This window comes from Myotis lucifugus, unplaced genomic scaffold (assembly GCF_000147115.1).
Source record: "Myotis lucifugus unplaced genomic scaffold, Myoluc2.0 scaffold_101, whole genome shotgun sequence".
Classification (NCBI taxonomy): domain Eukaryota; kingdom Metazoa; phylum Chordata; class Mammalia; order Chiroptera; family Vespertilionidae; genus Myotis; species Myotis lucifugus.
Genome location: NW_005871149.1, coordinates 2,415,395 through 2,437,383, shown reverse-complemented (window position 1 = coordinate 2,437,383; position 21,989 = coordinate 2,415,395). Strand labels below are relative to the sequence as shown.

Genomic DNA, 21,989 nt, shown 5'->3' with positions numbered 1-21,989 from the left:
ACTCCTATTCTGTTGCAGTGGGCAAGGCTGGAAGTCAGACCTAACCATTTCATACCTCCAGAAGGGACTGACAGTGCTGAAGAAAATGCCAAGATACAACAATGGATGAGCAGAAATGACCTCTGCTTCATTCAGGGATGACCGTGCCAAAGTTGGCAACTATGCCTCTAGGTGCACAGCAGATGAATAGTAAGAAGCTGAATGGGTTATGTTGAAAATCAGTGGGGCATGTTGCCATTTGTTCTCAATCTTTCTCCATGAGCTCTTGTCAGAGAATACGATTGTTTTTCATCTTTACACACCCACCCAGATACTTAAAAATATTCCTCGCTGGGGCTTCGCCTGTTCTCACGAAATGAGAAGACATTTACAAATGTCTTACAGGGGGCTTACTGAAGAAATCCCTACACCAGTGCAACCCCTTCCCTATAACACTCTGCTAGATGAAGACAAGATCACAGACATGAAGTGGTTTGGTTTTAACAAAGCATTTGACCAAACCTTTCATGAGTTATCACGAAAGAATTGGAGAAGTATGACTTGAACAAAATCAGCTGGTTGGTTGGTGTAACTCAGAGTGCTGGCTACAGACCAGTGTAAACATCAAAGAGCCTTACCACGTCCTTTAAATGAATGAACTGGACTAGAGCAGTATTTTCCAACATTTAATGTAAAAGATGATTTTGGTTGTACATGAGGTTTTAAAAATTTTAATATGTTTATTTTAATGTGTATTAGAAAATGTATATTACCCCCGAAACATCAGTTCCTATATATTACTTAAAAATTGAGGCAGTTAAAAAAAACTATTTTAATAAAGTAGTAGAGGTCAGTACTATGTCCAAACCCCAGGTAAAGGTTTCTTTCTACAGAAATGGGAACGTTCACTTTGAAACTAAAATTCTAATGCTTATCCCAAAGGACATGTTTGATCGGAATCTTTACTTATAAAAATGTGTCCATGTTCCTTCACACTGCCCCAGTTCCGTGCGATTTTAAGCTGAACTTGCAAGTACAAAAGCACATGATGGATTATATTTCAGTTCAATACGCTCAGGAACTGAGCCATGATTTCTAATTTGCAGCTGCAGCCAGTCCACCAACCCCAGTAACCAAACGTTAAACTTAAGTTCCAACCAGCTGCTCTGGGGGCTGTAGGACTGATACCCTGAGAAGTGAAATATGTGTAACTGCACATAAGACGCGTTGGAAAAGACAGGCCCATAAAGCCTAAACGTTTTATTTCATCAGCCAGTGTCCACAGAAAAGTCCCAGAGGCAGGAGAGGTCAGGCCCCAGGTTATTTTCAGGTAAGAAAGGTGGCAGCCATTTCTCTGCAAGTCTATATGTCAGTTTTTAACTGAAATGCCCTTACGCTCTCCCCCATCCCCATCTATGGCCTCTATGATAGAAAAACCCTCGTCTTTCACATACACAACTCTATGGGAGTTGGGGAGGCACTAGACAGGCACCAAACTTTATTCGGCCAGAAAATGGACTCCGAAGTCAGTTTAATGGCAAGTTGTGCAAAACTGTGGTGAGTGGCCCGGCTCTTCCTCCAGCTGAGCTGGCCTGGATTTCTGTGAATGGAAGCACTGCCCATGTGAAAGGTGAATTAAGTTCTATAAAAAAAGTTAAGCTGCTCCCATCTGAGTAGTATATAAGCTGCTTCTAGAATCCAGGATGCCCACATCTCATCTAGACACAGCTGATTCCACACGCACAGCTACATGGGAAGCATAAAAGCCTCATGAACTCGTTTTTAGGGGGTGGAGAGGGTGGGCTTCCCTCTCCCGACCAAAAAACTACACACACACACTCAGATATACATATCTATCCATTTCCCAGATAGTTTTTCTTCCCTATGACTACAGGATCCGAGAATCAGCCACCCCAGGCTGGGAGACATGCCTAGTGACTGCCCAGGTCTGGGGTATCAGCTGACCTGGATTTGAAAAGGCTCCTGTGTGGTCTCTCAGACTGAGAGGGCAAAGGGTGAGGCTACTCCTGGGGGATTTGCTTTTGCCTTAAACCCAGTCTACTTGGCAACACTGTTAGGTCCAGGGGCTGGGAGAGGTTCTGTGGGCAGCACGTGGTGGATGACCTGGTGGTCCCAGCCCACGGTGGTGAGGAGGGAGGGATTGAGCGGAGACCATGTAGCATCCCTCACAAAGTCTCTGTGGGCTCGGCTTCTGAACCTAGAAGTGGAACGGAAAGTTTGAGCGTGGCAGGGACAGGAGGAGAGAACCCACCATATGCAGGCACACTGTTGGGATGTATTACACACACTTCGTCAGGTATCGCCCCCCAGAGGACCTCACTGAACCTTATTTTCATAGACGAAGAAACAGGCTAGAGCAAGAGCAGGGACATGGGCCAAGAAGGAAGACAAACAGACCTTCTATCTGGTGCTCTTCAGACCTTCTATCTGGTGCTCTTCACCTGGTAACAGGCTCCAATTCACTAAGCGATTCTTTATGGGAAGAGGGCAGGCTGCCCTCTGGGAGGCTGGCATGCCAGTCTCAGAAACGCCGCCCACCACCACATTCCTCTACCAGGGGCAGAGCTGGCTGTGAAGCAGCCCCAGGAGGGAGAGGGTCAACACTCCGCCCGCTTCCCCCACCTGGTCCCCTTGACAGAGACAATGCACTTTCCTGACAAGGAAAAGGACCTGGCCCGCTGCTCCCCTCCCCGCTTCCCGCCCACAGGGCTCCCCTGGCACTTACACGTCGGACAGGCCCGAGTCCAGCACAGCAAGGGAGCAGTCCTCACTGACAGACGCCAGCAGGGGAGCACTAGAGGAGGGAGGGAAGGGAAGCCCATGGGTCCCAAGACAAACAAACCCAAGACAAACCCCGATGGGCCAGCTCCCAACCCCCCCCAAAGTGACCGGAGAAGGGGGCCTGATCCCCACGCTGGGTTAAGGTCTGGCTACCATTCAAGTCGACATTGTAAGTTCCAAGGAAAGATGAGGGAAATGGAAAAAATCCAGGGTGGACAATCGTCCTGGCGACTAACCACTCCATCTGGTCCCTCCCTGCAGCTCCAGCAATAACCCAGAAACACGGGCTTCTCAACCACACTGTCCCAGAGGCCTGCACTGTTCACTGTGCTGGGTGCCGAGCTGAATGTTAGCCATTTGCAGACAGGGACTGCACAACCCAAAAAAGGACCCGTTTTAAGAGACCACTGACATTCCGAAACCTCTGCAGAGCCGTGTCTGCTTTAAGGATCTTCCTAATGCTTGGCTGACATAAGCAAGTCCCCTCGCTGTGCCCAGATGTCCCCGGCAGGCCCTGATGACAAAGAACAGTACCTGTGTGGGGAGAACGCCAGCCCAGTGACACACTGGGAGTGCACAGCTGAGCTGAGGACACAGCTTGCGCTCTTGGTGTCCACCAGGGAGACAGTGCCGTTCTCATCACCTGCAGAAAAGCGAGAGCGCAGCACAGTGGTTAGGAGTGCGGGCTTGGGATTCAGCCAGACCTGGACTTGAATGCTAGTCCCACGATGCTGGACAAGTTAACCTCTGAGGATCAGTTTTCTCTTTCATTAAATAGGAATAAGTAGCCATCGGGTGGTTGTGAAAATTAAATTAATGGATGATGTAGTGATCAGTTTAACCACAACCCTGTCACCATGACAGCACAACTATGCACAGTAGAAAGAAATTCCCTATATAGTAAGTCTTCACTTAACATCACCGATGGGTTGTAATTCTAAGTGAAACAACATATAATGAAAGCAATTTGCATAGGCTCGTTGATATAAACCAGATTTAAGTTCCTGTGGCATCTCATCAATGTTATGAAACGATGCTGAATGAAGTGACATTATTCAAGGACCTGCTGTATCATGATCCCCGTGCTTTGTGGCCCACGACTTCTAGTCACACCCAGGATGCAAGAGCCAGAACAATCAGGACTCAGAGCCACTGGGGGAGGAAATCCTGTTGTCCAAAGCTGAACTAAAACCCCGTTAGGATGGTCCCCCTCTCCAGCCCCCGTCAGCATCATGCATGTGGTGCCAGGTGTGCTGAGGCAGAGCAGCCAGAGCCTTGTGCAATATGGAGTTGGCACTCCCTCTCTCATCCTCCCTCTTCCTAGAGTCAACACGCAGTTTGAGGTGCTCCCTTACCCAAGACAAAGACTTTGCTCTGCTGTGGGTGCCAAGCTAGTGAGGTAGGAAGGTAGCCAGAGGCACTGCAGCCTGCAAAGGAGAGAAGAGGGTTCGTATGAGACCCAGAGCCCAGCTCCGAGAAGATGCTTCTCAGGTGATGCAGTCTAAGTCCCAGGAACTCTTTATTCCGATTCTCAAACCCCACGAAGGCAGCCAGGTCCTCATCCTTGACCCACCAGCCTCCTGCCCTTTCTGGACACAAGCCGCAGGCAAGTTTCAAGCATAAAGCATGAAGATTTCAACTCTGGCTGCCTTGTTGACCCATCCAGGAAATGGAAAGTAAATCACCACCCAGGAACCAGCCCTTCCGCTGAGGTCAGCAGAGCCTCAGTGGGAAAGAGAGCGGTTGTGTAACTTATGTCACAGGAACTGGCATCTCATGACTTTCCCTTTGACTCTGGCCAAGGAAAGCCTCTCCTGGGTGGGGCCCAGTCCCACTCCCACCGCGCTCTCAGACTCACCCATCTGTGATGCTGGCTTGGGACAGCGGGTATCCCAGAGTAAAATTCGACTGTCCTAGAAGCCGAGGAAGAGAAAAGGGGCTTCAGAATCCAAAGGAGCAGCCGCGGGCCAGGAGGCCTCCACACTAGACTTTGGCCTCGAGGGTTGGAGTGCGGCTGGGGAGTGGGAAGGGAAGAAGAGGCTGTATCTCACCTCACCGCACGAAAGAAACACGGAATCCTGGTGGGGAGAGGCAGCAACACAGGTGACCTGCCCGGAGTGAGCTGTACGGGAAGGGGAGAGAAATGAGAGAGAAGCTGGAGCCACTACTAGCCAGCAGCCAGACCCTATCAAGGGGCAGGAGGGCGGGGGAGGAGGCCTAGGCTCATGATGCAATTTAATAAATTTCACGAGAGATCCTGAATGAAACAAAACCTAAGAGGAGATGTTGATGGAGTTATAAAACCTAAAAAGGGCTTGGGGAAAATTAATTAGCAAAGACAATGAGAGAGAAATTAGGGCTGAGCAGGGACAGTGAAAGATTTCATAGTTAACATCCTAGAAGAGTAATCTTCATACTGCAGGATGCATGCCTCACGGGAGTTCTGGACACTAAGTTTTAAGGGAATAGATTTCCTGAATGTTCTCTTTCCTCTGATTGAATGAGTAGCTGCCTGTAGTAGTCAGGCAGGAGAGCGAGGACCTGCTGCCCCTAACATCCAAGCAAAGTTCAAACAAAGAGTCCAAAAAGAAAATAAAAATAAAACGGCTGCCCTAGCTGGTTTGGCTCAGTGGGTAGAGCATCGGCCTGCGGACTGAAGGGTCCCGGGTTCCATTCCGGTCAAGGGCACATGCCCAGGTTGCATGCTCATCCCCAGTAGGGGGCGTGCAGGAGGCAGCCGAGCAATGATTCTCTCTCATCATTAATGTTTCTCTCTCCCCGTTCCTCTCTGAAGTCAATAAAAATATAAATAAATAAATAAAATGGCTAAGGCCAGGACTGGAAAAAAAGAGCGGGCACTCACCCCGGTATGAATTCAGTACCATCTGCTGAGTGAGGTCCCAGACCTTGATGCTAAGAAGAAAAAGAAAACAGATACTCAGTGGGTTGCAAAATCTCCAGGGACACCTTAGAGATATGCCATAATTAGTCCCTGGGATCTTATAATGAGTCTAAAATGTTATATAATAAGGCTAATCATACAGTGAAGACATCCAAAAGAGGCTTAGAGACAGGGGTGCTGAGAACAAGGACCCACCAGAAGTCTTTGCTACCGCTGACAGCTTGTGTGCCTGAGCGCAGGACACTGACTGTACACACTATGTCATCGTGCTCATACTTGCAGAACTTGCTGACAATGAGCGTCTCGTTCTCATCCAGCTCCCACAATTCAACAGCACCTGTTAGGGATAGGATGGAGGGTGAAGGGAACAAGCCTGAATTATACCAACACAGTAATTCACTTCTAGGATTCAAGTAGTCCATTGTCACTGAGCTAACAAATTAAGTTATTTCTATAGAAGCAAAGTCCATATTATTAGAGGGTTTAGCTAACTTCCAAGCCATTTGCCTTAATGCTGGTATTACTCTTTTCCTAACAACAGTCCAAACAGTTAGGTGGCAAAGGCTTCTAGGAAAAGATGAACCAGCTGGTAAAATCCATTACCCCACTTCCAGTGAGAAAATACTGGAAAATATGTTCCCGGGGGAAAAAGGATGACATCTCCACAATGGTCTATGTACACACAGTCCAGTGTGGTTAAAGCTTTCCAATTATAATAAGTATTTGTTGAACAGTTTCAATAAATGTCTTGCAGAGTCTTTAAAAATACATTGAATAACTCAATGGCTTGCACGGTGACTGGTTAAGTACTGAAAACACCCCAAAAATTGGCTCAATTTTAAATTTCATGTAATGCCTGCTAACACACCAATTCTGATCTTTTTTTTTTTTTAATAACAAAATCTCCACTACTGAGTCTGACATTCAAAACAAAGAAAGCAGAATAGAGACATTTCAGAAGAAAATGGGAAAATCTGGAAAGAGGCACCAGAGATTGGCTTCAACACTATCTCTAAGATTAAGATTATCCTTGGTCTGGACTGGGGGGTTAGGGGACAGGTTACATGGAAGAAAAAACGGTTCCAACCCATTTCTTAATTTTGTTATGAGTTTTGCTAGAAATTCCCACCAGGCAATTTAGAATTTTGGAAAAGGTATTCCCACCTACTCGGGAGTTCTCCTGAGGGACCAACACCCTCAAGCTACCCCCTGCACTGAGTGTGGGGCATGAAAGACTGAACCTAGCCCGACCTGTACCCCCTCGGCCTTCATTGCACCCGTGAGGTTGAGGAGACAGTGACTCACCTGAATCGGAAGCCACTAAGATACCTCTGTCCCCCACCCAAGTGAGGTCCGCTACTCCGGCCTCCGTCTGGACTCCAGCGGAGCAGAAGCCTTCGTTGGGGGCGGCACAAGGGTCCTTGAAAAGCCAGAGGGAGCCAGCCCAGCAGCGGCCACTCAGGCTGGAAGCCCCGAGCAGGAGCGCCCCATCTAAGGGAGGTACAAGCTGTCAGCGCGCGAGGAATGTAAGGGTTCGTCTCCATGGCGACAGCCCAGAAAACCACGCGGACTGAGGCTGGATGTGAGCTCCGGATCGCGGGGCACGGTTGGGGACCGAGTTCAGCGAGGGATGGATCAGGGTGGCAGGAGGGGCGGGGGCGGGCCAGAAGGAAGAGTCTCGGGAAGGGTCGCCCCGAGGCGGGGTGAGGGAGCCCCAGGCCCGGGATCTCGGCTCACCCGACCGGTACCGCGCAGCCTCCAACTGCCGCTCCATACAGGCGGGTGCATTAGGGGGAAGGTTCCACTCGCGATCCTCCGGGGGCACTAGAGGGGGCGGGGTTTCCTTCCTCATCTCCACGGTTTCAATGCCAACCTAGACCCAAACTGGACGCCCGCGGGAGGCTCAGCTCCGACAGTCCCCACGTGGTACCCCCTGGGCCTCCGCCCCTCTGGACAGGCGACTGGCACGCTACATCTCGCGAGAATTGCTTCTACGGTTCCATTCCGCTTTCCGGCTGCCGCCCTCCGCGACTGGTTCTCCGCCCTACGGGACTCTTATCGCGAGAAAAAAGAATTGGAGAGGAAGTTGAGGGAACGAGGGTGCGCGTTCTCTTCTCGCGAGACTTGCGGGCGACCATCTTGCTCGGACTCGGGTAGAATACTTCGTCCAGGTCACCGGGACCCCAGGACCGCCGAGCCTGCCCTCGCTGACCATGCTGTCTCGGGTGGTGTTTTCTGCAGCCGCCGCAGCGGGTGAGAGGTGTAGGCCTGGGTGGGACTATCATGACTGTAGAGAAGCGCGTCTAGGGTTACGCGGAGCGGGTGGGAGGACAGTGGCCGAAGAAACGCTAGCGAGCCTGGGGCCTGAGTGGGGGGTTCTTAGCGCCGCTCGGAAGGTGGGCGCGAGGTCTCGGGGGACAGGAAAGAGAGGTGAGTGGCCTTAGTGGTCGGGCCCCGCGGGGACCAAGGGAGGGGCGAACCAAATGTCACCTTGACCTTGCTGACCTGCGCTTGTGTGTTTGCAGCCCCCTCCCTGAAGAACGCCGCCCTCCTCGGTCCCGGGTAAGTGAGGGGCGTCATCCTCCCCTTCGCCCTTGTTTTTTGTCCTCGCCTTGCGCTTCTCTGTGACCTCTCAGCTTTGGGCCAGAAATTACCTTTTTGGGGGGTAATTTTGGAACGCATAAAGCCTCATTCAAACACTGGGGCTTCTGAACTACCTAAAATATCGTCGTCGTATCACATTATGGCAAAGATGCAGAGTTTAGGCGATGTGTTCTAACTAAACTATAAACTGGTTTGATGTCTTCTAAGCCCCGCCCCTCTCCCTTGTGACCTTCAGGTAGACAGAGCTGCCACCTTGCGAATCAGAGTTCCTGTGATCAGAATTTTTGCGTACCCAAGGACAAGTTTTTGCCTTGTTTTTAGTTAAATTTATTGGGGTGACATTAAGTTTCAAGTGCACCGTTCTGTAAGGCGTCACCTGTAGATTGCATTGTGTGCTCGTTGAGTCTCCTTCCCTCGCCGGGTAATTCACCACCTTTTCCCTCTTCAGCCTTCCCTCAGCCCCTTTCTGGTCAGACTGTTGTCCGTGTCTATGAGTTTATTTGTTTTTGTTTGTTAGTTTGTTGCTTTCTGTTTCATATCCCACATATGAGTGAACAGGTTTTTTAAAGTAAAACAAAAATGAAGCGAGTTGTTTGCGGTCTGTCTCCCAGATTCCGACTTTTACTGCCAGGAGATAAGAGCTAGGGAAATCTATTGATTCAATAGGTATTTAGTTGCCACCCAGACAGCCAGAGATAGAAAATGAGCAAGGCTGAGGGCCTGCCTTTATGGAGCTGACAGTCCAGAGAGGAGGTAGCTGTAGAGCAGTGGTTTAGAGCAGCGATTTTCAGCCTGTGTGCCACAGGGATTTTAAAACATGCAACGCGTGACTATTTAGTCAAGGGCACTGACCTCTTTTCCCTTCGACTGTCAAATAAAAAAATGAAGACAGCCCACACAACAATGGCCATCAAGTGAATGTATCAAAATTATACCCTTTTTTTTTTTTTTGGTCAGGTCGGCCAAAATTATAATACATTTTTTGGTGTGCCGCAGAATTTTAATTAGTTATGTGTGCCATGAGAACTTAAGTTTGAAAATCACTGGTTTAGCGTAAGAACTCCACAGCTAGAAGAAAGAGGTACACCTGGCCTCTCCACTTACCAGCTGTGTGACCGCTGTTTCCTCATCTGCAAAATGGAGATAATTGTGCATTATGGGTTATGAAAATTAAAAGAGTTAATTCCGGTGAAACTGTAAAACCAGTGCCGGATACGTAGTATATACTTAGTAAATATTAGCAGCTGTTAGGTTAATATTATTTCATAAAACCTGTCCATTTGGGAGGGTGATTTCTGTTTTTAGCTGTAAATCTTGCAAAATGTGATAACTATTCTGTGGCCTGAAAAGGTGGCTTTAATCTATCTGTAATTTTTGAGTATGTAATAAAGCAAAGCTCTAATTGCTTCCAACTTATCAGAGAAGAAAGATTCCATACAGACAAGTAAATAATTATCATACAGGTAATAAATAAAATACACAAGATTCATATATAAGATACAAGGAACATCCTCGATTTCTCTTTCTTTCACTTTCCATATCTAATGCATCAGCAAGGTCCTTCCACCAGATTATACCTGGACTCTGACCACTTCTCCCGCTACCACCCTAGGGTGCAAACCTCCATCAACTTTCACAGGGGCTATTCTGGTAGCCTCTCAACTAGTCTCCTTGCATCTTTTCTTTCCCATTACGGCCCGCTCTCCCAGTAGGAATTATGTCCGTCTCCTCACCCCACACCCCTGAACCCTCCAGAGCTCCCCATCCCACTTGAAATAAAATCCAAACTTGCATCACCAGAAGGGCCCAAATGAGCGGGTCCTATCCTGCCTCTTCAGTCACTGTCCTTTTAGCTCATTCTGCGGCCATAGGCCTTCTTGCTGTTCCTTTTACAACTGTGGAGCTTATTTTTTGCCGCAGATCTTTGTACTTGCTCTTCTCTCTTTCCCCAAGGTCAGTGGCTCAGGTGTCCTCTGGCCTCCTACAAAACGCCTTGCTCCCACTCTGTTGCTCCCTGTCCCCTTATCTTGCTCCGTTTTTCCTCATAGAACCCGAAATAGCTACCTGAAAGCGTACAGACCTATGTACACACTCCCCACAGCCTTACAGCAGTGTTAAAAAGGCTGGGACTTGGTGTGCTTGTTGCTGTGCTTTCAGGGCCTGACATAAGTGGAAAATCAGTGATGAATGTTTGTGAAATGAATAAGTGTTACCCCAAGATTGGAGAGGCCCTGATAAAGGATGTACTAGAGATGTCCTGAAGGCTGGTTGGATTTGGCAGCTACTAAGCGAAAGGCATAGCAGGCAGAAGGAGCAGCATGAAGCGTGTGTGTGTTTTTTTTTTTTGTTGGTTTATGAGAGCTGTGAGTACTTCTTCATGGCTAGAGGGTAGGAGAATGAAGGAAGGTGAGGGTCTAAAATTTGACAGGTGCTGAATCATGTGCGCTATATTAAGTGGTTTGTTTTTCTGTAGGCTTTAAGTAAAATTTGCATTTTAAAAATATTGGCAGCAGTGTGTCAGGGGCTAGGATTAAGGGGTATTTGACCAGAAGAAGAGAGACCAGGTTTTGGATTATTAAGTTCAGGCAAGAGATGAGGGCTTGAACTACGACAGCCAGTTGAGAGGATTTGTATCAGCCTAAAGCCATTCTCCAGTGCTGTGATTAAAATCAGCGGTTCTCAGCCTGGGCCAGTGTGCCCTCCATGGGACATTTGGAGGGGGGATGCTACACTAGATGCTTCTAGAGCAGTGGTTGGGAAACTGCGGCTCGCGAGCCACATGCGGCTCTGTATCAGCCTAAAGCCATTCTCCAGTGCTGTGATTAAAATCAGCGGTTCTCAGCCTGGGCCAGTGTGCCCTCCATGGGACATTTGGAGGGGGGATGCTACACTAGATGCTTCTAGAGCAGTGGTTGGGAAACTGCGGCTCGCGAGCCACATGCGGCTCGACCAGGGTTCTAGTGTGTACAGACCACAGGGATACTGCTAATCCCTTTACAGTGCACAGAACAGTCTTCTACAACAAAGTATTGTCAGTAGTCCAAACTGTCAGTAGTGCTAAGGTTGAAAAACCCTGATTTAAATGAAAGAATCTTGAGCATGATTCTCAGATTTCAAAAGTTGATGGGGTATTGAAACTAAAAGAAAATACTATAGAGTGTAAACTGTAATTCAAAAAGATAAAAAACAATAATGTTAAAAAGACAAGCAGTGAACCAAAATCAAAGAAATAATATAAACTCTTACATTGCAAGGGGATAGAGGTACAGAGAATTGGGACAAAAACATACCGAGTATTTGAAGGAGACTACGCTTGACAGCAAATAGGAGAACGACTAGTGGATTTTATTTAATCTGAAACAATGAGACACCAATTTGCTATAACTGCTAAAAATGGAATCTTAGGCTATTACAGTACAAGAATAATTTTCAAATCCACTGTAGTACAATACAATAGTAGTACAATACAATAATGGCAATAGCAAGTTCAGAATATATATTTGTAGAAAGAATGATTTGGTCATGCTGTGTTAAGAGTATTATGTTCAGTTCTGTGTACCTAGTTTTTGTAAACAAAATCAGAGAGCTCCTTGTGATGGACAGTCAGGATTGTGTGGGGAGATGTTTAACCCACATATACTAGTATGAGCGTATCTTTCATACAGGGAAAAATAAAATTAGAACCAATAAAAGCAGGTTTCAAGACATACATAGCAGTTCAATTCAAAGGTGAACATAATTAGAGCTACCTAACACTGAAACAAACCTGTTTCACATAGTGTTGGTCAGCACCCCATCCCAGAGAATATTCAAAAAGGTCAAAGTTCTTGCCATCAGGGAGCTCATAACACAGTGGACATGTAATAGTTAACCACTGACATAGAACTTTAACATACGCCAAGTACCATTCTAAACAGGTTTAGGATTTGAACCCAGATAGTAGTCTGCCTTTGGTCTATGTTCTTACATATTTCCGTGCTGATAATAGACAGATAACTGATGAGACTTACAGAAGGGATTCTAGTTTTGGGTAGAAGATTACATACGACTTTATGTAAGTCATTTGCCCTGTCACACAGCTAATTATTAGACCCTAACTTTCCTGTTCTTGGTCTATTCTCTTTCTGTTATGACCTTTCTGTTCTTGGTCTCCATCTCTTTCTTGTTGCCTCAGTCCTTATCCCCATTCATTGTTTCTACTAACTTCATACACTGTGTTCTCTTTAAAGAATAGACTTTAAATTTGTGTCATTGCTACCTTAGGGTTGTGCAAGCAACAAGGATCTTTCACACTGGGCAGCCAAGTCTTGCCCCTGTACCACCTCTTCCTGAATATGGAGGAAAAGTTCGTCTTGGACTGATCCCTGAGGAATTCTTCCAGTTTCTTTATCCTAAAACCGGTGTAACAGGTGAGCATTTGCCCATTTTGATAGTATGTTTGGATTGTGTGATTTATGTTAACCTAGGATTTGGGCAGCCTCTTACTTCTTCACATACACCACAAAAATCAAGCCAGCTGTTTTAAAAGTAATTGTGGAAGTGATTCAATATAACAATTTAGTTGCTCTAACTTGTCTTTGGAATAAATTTGTTTGGAATTTTAACTTGATTTTTAGCATTGTCTCCATTTGTTGATATACTAAGTTTATTGAATGCCTGCTCTATGCCAGGTACTAGTCTAGGCGTGCAGTGGTGTGCCATCACAGAACATACATGCTATTGTAGGATACACAATAAAGAAACAAGTAACTGTATAATATACTATCTAATAGAAATAGCTGTGGATTAGAATAAAGCCAGGTAAGGCAGTAGAGTGTATTAAATTGTATATGTAAGCATGAAAACAGAAAATGGGCTGTATTTATCAGCTTTTCCCCCTCGAGGTCAAAAAAGCATAAAATGTTGTGAAACATTGCATTTTTATAATGCAACTAGAGGCCCGGTGCATGGATTCATGTGCTGGCAGCGTCCTTCAGCCTGTCCTGCACTCTCTCGTATCCCGGGACCCCTCGGGGATGTTGGACTGCACAAAGTGGCAGGCGGCCAGGGAGGAGCCCAGGCTGGTGCTGTGCCGCTCCCGCTCATCCCGGCCCCGCTGTGCAGCCGCTAAGTAGCACTGACATGGAGGCGAAGAGGCTCCTGGTCACCAGCCATGAGCCCAGCTTCTGGCTGAGCAGCACTCCCGCTGTGGGAGCGCACTGACCACCAGGGGACAGCTCCTGCATTGAGCGTCTGCCCCCTGGTGGCCAGTGTGCGTCATAGCGACTGGTCGTAACAGTTGCTTAGGCTTCTATATATAGGAAGAGAAGATATGGTTTCACTTAACACTATTTAATTCTTACAACAGTGCCATGAAGACATTTTCATTACCCAGAAGAACTAGGAAACCAAGGATTTACCAAATTTTTTCTCTCTTTAGTAACTGAGTTGTACTTAAATCCAGATTCTCCAATTAGGTTTAGTGTCCTTTCTGCTACATGCACTGTCTTGCTTGCTGTACTCATGTACTGCTAGGATTGTGGAACATTGGAAACCAAGGTGGTTTTTTTTGAACCCTCCAGGGAGTGCCTAGATTAGCATTTTCCTAACTCACTGGTCGGCAAACTGCAGCTCTTTGGCCCCTTGAGTGTGGCTCTTCCACAAAATACCACATGCAGGCGTGCATGTACAGTGCGATTGAAACTTCATGGCCCATGCGCAGAAGTCGGTATTTTGTGGAAGAGCCACACTCAAGGGGCCAAAGAGCCGCATGTGGCTCGCGAGCCGCAGTTTGCCAACCACTGTCCTACCTGAAATTGCAAGAAACATTAGTGTCCCCAGATCTCCATAGATGATGAAAATGTTACATGTGATAGACCTTTTTTGCAAATTCACATTTAAAATCTATATATAGAAGGCAAATTAAAAAACAAAACAAATCTTGAAACATTGTATGGGAAACTGGGTAAAATATTTTTGAAACTCTAGTTGACCATTGACATGGGTTTGAACTGTAGGGGTCCATTTATATGTGGATATTTTTCAATAAATACTGTAAACAGCCAGTTTGGCTCAGTGGATAGAGTGTCGGCCTTCGGACTGAAAGGTCCCAGGTTCGATTCCAGTCAAGGGCATGTACCTTGGTTGTGGGCACATCCCCAGTGGGGGGTGTGCAGGAGGCAGCTGATAGATGTTTCTCTCTCATCGATGTTTCTAACTTTCTATTCCTCTCCCTTCCTCTCTGTAAAAAATCAGTAAGATATATATTTTTTAAAAAACAAAAAATCTCTTTTTAAAAGGCCAATTTTAAATAAATAAATACTGTAAATGTATTTTTCTTATTTTCTTATGTCTCTAACTTTATTGTAAGAACAGCATATAATACATACAACATATAAGATATGTGTTAATTGACTGTTTATGATATTGGATAAGGCTTCCATTAACAGAAGACTTGGTAGTTAAATTTGGGGGGGGGGTCAAAAGTTATGTGTGAGTTTTGGACTGGGGGGGTGGTCAACACCCCTAACTTCACTGCTCCCCACCACGTTGTTCAGAGGTCAGCAGTATAACTCCTTTATTCTCATACTATAGCCTAACGTCCTTTGGTGCTAGTGTTTCTCAAAAACACTAAAATGCTGCCATAAAGGTCTGCTTTGTCTCTGTTTAGCGTCCTGGGAGGCAAGAAAAGATAGCTATATTTGAAGCATTTGAAGATGCTACAGGAATTGAGAACCCCGATATCTAATTATTCCTTTTTTATGTATATACTACTTTATAGCTGTAGTTGTTTTTTATCTTCAGTGTCAGGTTCCTAGTCAATAAAAATAAGCAGTGGTAGATACATTTTATCCTGACTAATGTTCCCATTCAATAAGTTGTACATTTTGCTGAACAAATTACTTCTGAAAGTTTCCTGACTTCTTTGTGGAATAGTTCCTGTTTGTTGAGCAGCTATGCTAGGCACATTATTTTTTAAAAATATATGTTTTTATTGATTTTATAGAGAGAGAGGAGAAGGAGAAAGAGATAGAAACATCAGTGAGAGAAACATCGATTGGCTGCCTCCTGCACACCCCCCACTGGGAATCGAGCCCACAACGTGGGCATGTGCCCTGACTGGGAATCAAACCAGCGACCTCTTGGTGCATGGGTCAACACTCAACCATTGAGCCACACCAGCTGGGCTGTGCTAGGCACTTTACATACATTATTTTTAATTTCATCAACCCTGTGAAGAAGGTACTGTTCCCATTTTACAGATGAGGAATCTAAGCTTAGAAACTACTTATGTTCCCCAGTTTCTTATAAGTTGTAAAGTCAGATTTCCTTGAGTTCAGATCCTTGTTCTCTCAACTCTACCGTAATGCTTCTCAATCCAGTATTCTGTCTTTGAATCCAATTATTTTAATCATTATTTGGCCTTCAACTAATTAAATGCAGAATTATCTTTCTATCTTACCCTGTTAGACCTAGCATATCCATCATAAAATAACCTTTTCTTTTTTTAGGACCCTATGTGCTCGGAACTGGGCTTATCTTATATTTTCTATCCAAAGAAATATATGTGGTTACTCCAGACACCATCTCTGCTGTATCAACAATAGGGTTGCTTGTCTATATCATTAAAAAATATGGTGCCTCTATTGGGGAATTTGCTGATAAACTCAATGAGGTAAGAACCATAAACCTTATTTCCCATTTGAGACCATAGTAGAAGCCATCAAGTGATGTTTTTGATATGAATATATATATATGTCTATATATACATACATATTCAATATAATTAGAAATTAATCTAATTATAAGTACAACTACAGGTGTTGATAGGTTACTAATTTGAGATCAGAAATCAAGATAAATTTTTGAAAATCTACCAAACTTTCTCCAGTTTTTCCATGGTTTTGTTCACTCAACAGATACTGTGTACCTGTCATGGGCAATTCTTTTAAAGGATTTGTGCATTTCTCCCTATATGTGTGTATGTTTCTGTGTTTTTATAAATGGGGGATATAACTTTGAGAAAAAATAAAATGAATTTGTTTAATTACTCTTGGTGCTTTCACTGATCTTTGTTCTAAATATCGTAATTGCAGCAACAAATTGCCCAACTAGAAGAAGCGAAACAGGCTACCATGAAAGGCATCCAGGATGCAATTGAGCTGGAGAAGTCCCAGCAGGCACTGGTTCAAAAGCGCCATTACCTTTTTGATGTCCAGAGGGTAGGTTTCAGAACTTTCTCAGAAGAATGAAGGTACTCATTTGTATGCATTTAAAAAAAAATTTACACTCTCTTACATGAGGAATGGCTGGAAATTGAGCATATTTTATTTAGAAAAGAGAAGATTTAGGTAGGGGTTGGCAGTTAAGGCTGTTTAGACATTGAAGACCTATCACATGTATAAATGTTTAGTTATTACTCTAAAATTAGAAAGCTAAAATTATAAATCCACACAAAAGGAAAACAATCATTAAGTTACAGCTGATTAAAGAATGGAATTCACTGTCTAAGGCACTTCACGAGGAAACATGTTTGCTATAAGAAAAATCTGATACTTACATTCCAAATTTACAAGCAGATTCAGGTAGTAGTAAAACTTTTTACCATGGTCAGAGCAGAATTAGATTCTAAAATATTTAGTTTTTAAAACCACTTTAGGAACATGTCCAAATATTTTGTTGTTACTTTGAGTACAGTACTTTATGCCTAATATTTAAAGTGAGATGTCCTTATGTTGAGGTTTTATATTATAGAAATACCTATGAAATGAAAAATGACATGCTAAGGTAAAGTAAGTATCTGAATAGTAGGCTCTAGTCCAATAGTTCTTTTTTTTTTAAAGCACTCTAGTTTCTTTTTTTTTTTTTAATATATTTCTTTATTGATTTCAGAGAGGAAGGAAGAGGGAGAGAGAGATAGAAACATCAATGATGAGAGAGAATCATTGATCGGCTGCCTCCTGCACGCCCCCACTGGGGATCGAGCCCACAACCCAGGTATGTGCCCTTGGCCGGAATCGAACCTGGGACCCTTCAGTCCGTAGGCCGACGCTCCATCCACTGAGCCAAACAGGCCAGAGTGTCAAGTCCAATATTTCTTAGTGTGGTCTCAGCACCACACAAGCATCAATCATTTGGTGCAGGTTTTTGGACCTATTCTAAGACCTATGGCATCAAAACCTCTGCTAGGAGCTATCCAGATATCTATGATTTAAAAACAGGATGCCTGAAGATTCTTAAGCACATGAATGTTTTAAAACCTCTTTCCATGCATAATTAGGTTACAACCAGAGAATACTTTCTGCCTCATGCATAATTGAGTTCTTCCTCTATGGAGACACCAGTCAAGACAGGTTCTGGGATTACAGCAGAGAACAAAACAAAGTCTGCCTTCGTGGAATCTACTTTCTATCCAAGGGTTGAGAAAAGGACAGAAAAAAATTGATCAGACGTGAGTGTCGATTGGTAATAAGTGCTATGTAGAGCAATAAACTAATGTTAAAGGGAAAGAGATTTTAGAAGGAGAAAGTTACTATTTTAATAGGCAGTCTAGAAAGGCCTCTAATGTGATTTTTGAGCAGAAACCAGAACAAGTGATGGTGCAGCTATGTGGATTTCTGGAGAAATAGTATTCCAGGCAGAGGGAAGAACATTTGTAATGTCATCCCTAAACCTGGAAGCTTGCTCAGTATAGTCAAGGAAAGTAAGGAGGCCAATGTAACTGAAGTAGATTGGGTGAGGAGGAGAATTTTAAAAAGGCAAGGTGGAGTGTGGCCAGGGGCTAGATCATATAAAGTCTTATAGGCTTTTGGAAGAACTTTGACCTGTACTCTGAAGGAGAGAGAAAGTCACTGAAGCTTTTAAGCAAAGGAGTGATATGATCTCACTTACGTTTTGAAAGATCACTCTGATTATCCTGTTGCAGATAGCCTTTGGTCTTGTATGCATTAATTTGAAATGCCAATGAGTTGGTGAAGTAGAGTTGTTAGGGTCATTGGATATGTGAGTCTGGAATCGATGGGGATAATTCCAGGCTGCAGATTTTGGAGTCATGAGCTTACAGGTGGCAATTAAATCCATAATTTTGGAACACAAGGGGAAAAAACAGGTAAAAAAAAAGTACTGCTTCAATTTGTAGTCCCTCTACTTATGGTCAAGTAATAAAGGGCCTAAGAATTTACCATAGGATTTAGCAACATGGAGGTTCTTGGTGACCTTGGTAAGGGCTACTTTAGTGAATCGATTGGAGTGGGTTGAAGAAAACAATGGAAGAAAAGAAAATGGAGTCACTATAGACAACTGAAAATTGTCAGAGTTTTACTGTAATGGTGGGCAAAGAAATTAATAGCTAGGAGGGGAGGATGTAGGAATCGAGAGGTTAAAAAAAAGTATCATTACATATGAGCATCTGATAGAAGTTAGGAAAAAATTAATGCAAGAAAGGGGAGGGGAGAGTTTGCTGGAGTGATGTCCGTCAGTAGCCAGGGGGCTTGGGATAGAATGCACACGTGGAGGGGTTGGCTTCAAGAGCATAGATAGTTGAGCCATAGCTACAGAAAGGAAGGCAACGCATGTGAGTATAGGTTCAAGTAGGTTGTTTATGTGGTGGTAGAAGCTTGTGGAAATTCTTTTATTCCTCTTTCTCAGTGAAATAAGAAGGAAGTTCATTTGCTGCGAGTTGCAAGTAGAGAAGAAGATAGGAGAGATTTGAGGGGAAAGAGGATCGCGAGAGGGAATGGACTAATGAACTGTACTCAGGAGTATTAAGGGCCTACGTGAGATTAACATGCCAAGCCTTCACATTTGACAGGCTGACTGTAAGGAATCTCATCACACACGAGAAGATGACAGTGTCCCTGTCACCATTATTAATTTGATAATGTTCTGGAGGCGTGAGTTGATATTATTATAGAAGAGAAAGAAGCGAGAGGTATAAAAATTCAAAAAGGCAAAGTTAATCTTATAGATTACCTGATTATATTCCTAGAAGACCTAAGAGAAGCAACATAACTCTTAAAACAATAAGTAAATTCAGCAAGGTATCTGGATACAAAATTAATATCAAACAAAATCAGTAGCCTTCTATATACAAATAGCAATCCATCAGAAAATATACTGGACGAAGATAAACCATTTAGGAGAAGATGCCCAGGAGTAAACTTAACTAGAATTGTATAATCTTTTTCCTTTGTGAAGTGCTTGTGAGGTATGAGGCTCTGAGATTGGAAGGCTCAATATTATAAAGACATCAATTCTACTTTAATCTCTGAATTTTAACACATTCCTTCTTAGAAAGAAAATACTAAGAGATAGAGGTGGGATGTTGGGACTTGGACAAATTGATAAATAGAAAATTAAAAATTTTAACAGGGATATTCTGAAAAATTGAAGTTATGAGGAACAATCCTGCCAAATATTAAAATTATAAAATTAGGATGAACTTGAAATAGTATGGTCTGGTATATGAGTAGAAACTGAGGTGATAGGGTTTAGAGATAGACCTAAACACATACGGCAGTTTACATCAATGGCATTTTCATCTTAGTGGAGGAAGGACAAGTGGGTACCTTTGTCAGTAGTATAAAGTTGGTTTCCTACCTTCTGCCTCATACTAAAATAAATTTCAAGTGAATTAAAGATCTTATTAAATGAAAATATAAAAGTAGAAAAGAGTATGAAAAGAAATACAGTACCCTTGGAGTTGACAGGGCCTTTCTAATAAAGATAACAAAATCCAGAAACTTACGTGTGGTACAATGTTAACTAGATTCATTGTAGTAATCTTGTCATAGTATATACAAATATAGAATCATTGTACGCGTGAAATTAACATAGAGGTCAATTACACTCAAAAAAGACAATTTGGAAACTAAAAGTTGAAGTGCAGTTTTCATCATTCCTTCATTTTGCTTCAGAATAACATTGCTATGGCCTTGGAGGTTACTTACCGGGAACGGTTGCATAGAGTATACAAGGAGGTCAAGAATCGCCTGGACTATCATATCTCTGTGCAGAATATGATGCGTCGGAAGGAACAAGAGCACATGGTGCAGTGGGTGGAGAAGCATGTGGTACAGAGCATCTCTGCACAGCAGGTACGTGGTGTTTGAAGCTTCTGGACTTGGAGTGGTATCTCTGACAGGTGTCCTCTGGTGGCCCAGCCAGGAGTTTTTAGAGACAATCTCTGGTTGGTTTTTCTGAATGGTGGAACCTAGAAAATGCTGCACAGCTACCTGGGTGGCTTCCTTCTCCAGAGTTTGGTTAAAGGCCTCTTATCTCAGGTCAGAACAATAGAAAGATTGTTCAGAACACTGGTTGTTGCAGACTGTGATCAAGTTCATCATTTGGGAAACATTAACCAACACATTTAATTTCTCCCTAAAACATAGAGACTGGACAAGGTTATCTCTGAGCCCCTTCCATTTCCTAATTTAATGATTTTCATTCCATTTCCTCTTTCCCAGCACCTGATTTATTGGTCTTGAACAGAAATTTTTTCTATTTACCTAAACTTGATCTCCTTTTTAAAAATTATGTTCTTTATTTACTTATGACGTGATTTCTTCTTTCCCAGATATATAGTGTTATATTAATGAATTGTTTTTTTAATAAACTATCTTTTATGTAAAAAACATGTACTTATTTTAAAAAGTTGGAAAATGTAAAAAAGTGCAGAAAATAAAAGAACAGTTATTTTCATTCTTAATAATTTTGTATTGCTAATGTTAGTTTGCTCTCTTTTAAGCAGCTAGTAGCTGTACAGCTCACACCGATGGCATGTGGTTACAGGCGTAACTGGCTTCAAACTCTACATAGATTTTACTTATAAAAGCTGAGCCAGGGAGTTTTAACTAATCCCTGGATTTTCTTAAAATAAATTGCTTCTTCCCTGTGTAAATAAGTAAATAATTCCTAATAGTTTATTATATTTAAAGTCAGTAATACAACTAAAGATTGTGTAAGAATCTCAAGGTTTTGTAGGAGATAAGAATTACGTGTTTATATCCTTCCGTGATTTGGAAAGATCTAACCAGATTTCTCTTTCCTCATCACAGGAAAAGGAGACAATTGCCAAGTGCATTTCAGATCTAAAACTGCTTGCAAAGAAGGCTCAAGCACAGCCAATTATGTAAATGCATCTATCCCGACTGAGACAGCTAGAAACACTTGAGTGACGGACTGGAAACTAGGCTGTGACAAAAGCTTTCTGTATCGCCATCTGCTGGAGTTACAGTTTACCCCACTTAAAAATGAAAAGCGTGAGTTTCATCTAGTGAGAGAATTAAAACAATCTATTGGCCAGTGAGATGTTTATTGTCCTTCTTGCTCTGCATTTTGAGTTGTTCTATGATCACTTTTGAATGAGCAGTTTCCTCTTAATACAATTTGGTACCTGACTAAAGACTACCAAGTTATAATTTAAATTTGTAATTAATGCTATCATCTTACAATAAAGTGACAGTTGAAACAAGGTTTTTTCAAATTGTGTAATCTTCTGAAATACTATTTCAACATTTGCCATATGGGTAAAAATTAAAGATGTCATTGAAATGATAATCTTGTTTATAAGACCATTACTATTGGTAAGCTGCTTCTGGCTAACTGACAGGTTATGGACAATTTAAAGCTTCTTAAAATAATGAAAGGGAATATTGTACATCAAGTCATTCCATTTACTTTGTTATAATTTTAGTAATATATCAATGGAAAATATTAAAATTGC

General features: G+C 43.3%; 2 protein-coding genes across 2 annotated transcripts; one reads left to right on the top strand and one right to left on the bottom strand.

Moving 5' to 3' along the window:
• Positions 1-1,220: 1,220 nt before the first annotated feature.
• On the bottom strand, positions 1,221-7,669 carry WDR77 (WD repeat domain 77). Its single transcript, XM_006092541.3, has 10 exons — positions 7,421-7,669; positions 6,989-7,174; positions 5,879-6,020; positions 5,645-5,694; positions 4,833-4,903; positions 4,640-4,694; positions 4,137-4,208; positions 3,316-3,424; positions 2,726-2,794; positions 1,221-2,197 (listed from the first exon to the last, which is right to left on the bottom strand). Exons 1-10 carry the CDS (start codon positions 7,533-7,535, stop codon positions 2,038-2,040), a joined length of 1,029 nt encoding a protein of 342 aa, XP_006092603.1. The 5' UTR covers positions 7,536-7,669; the 3' UTR covers positions 1,221-2,037.
• A 90-nt stretch (positions 7,670-7,759) lies between these two features.
• Positions 7,760-21,737, top strand: ATP5PB (ATP synthase peripheral stalk-membrane subunit b). Its single transcript, XM_006092540.3, has 7 exons — positions 7,760-7,936; positions 8,209-8,245; positions 12,551-12,696; positions 15,778-15,941; positions 16,363-16,488; positions 20,182-20,361; positions 21,322-21,737. The coding sequence occupies exons 1-7, from the start codon at positions 7,897-7,899 to the stop codon at positions 21,397-21,399; spliced, it is 771 nt and encodes a 256-aa protein (XP_006092602.1). The 5' UTR covers positions 7,760-7,896; the 3' UTR covers positions 21,400-21,737.
• Positions 21,738-21,989: the final 252 nt, after the last annotated feature.

What these genes read in the sequence shown, in the direction of transcription:
- WDR77 (XM_006092541.3), bottom strand. Translation starts at nt 7,535, where the DNA reads ATGAGGAAGGAAACCCCGCCCCCTCTAGTGCCCCCGGAGGATCGCGAG. An exon ending in GGTACTGAATTCATACCGGG is followed by an intron (nt 4,904 to 5,644) that starts GTGAGTGCCCGC and finishes CTTCCCGTACAG; the next exon opens with CTCACTCCGGGCAGGTCACC. An exon ending in TGTTTCTTTCGTGCGGTGAG is followed by an intron (nt 4,695 to 4,832) that starts GTGAGATACAGC and finishes CTCGGCTTCTAG; the next exon opens with GACAGTCGAATTTTACTCTG.
- ATP5PB (XM_006092540.3), top strand. Translation starts at nt 7,897, where the DNA reads ATGCTGTCTCGGGTGGTGTTTTCTGCAGCCGCCGCAGCGG. An exon ending in TCCTAAAACCGGTGTAACAG is followed by an intron (nt 12,697 to 15,777) that starts GTGAGCATTTGC and finishes TTCTTTTTTTAG; the next exon opens with GACCCTATGTGCTCGGAACT. An exon ending in TTGCTGATAAACTCAATGAG is followed by an intron (nt 15,942 to 16,362) that starts GTAAGAACCATA and finishes TCGTAATTGCAG; the next exon opens with CAACAAATTGCCCAACTAGA.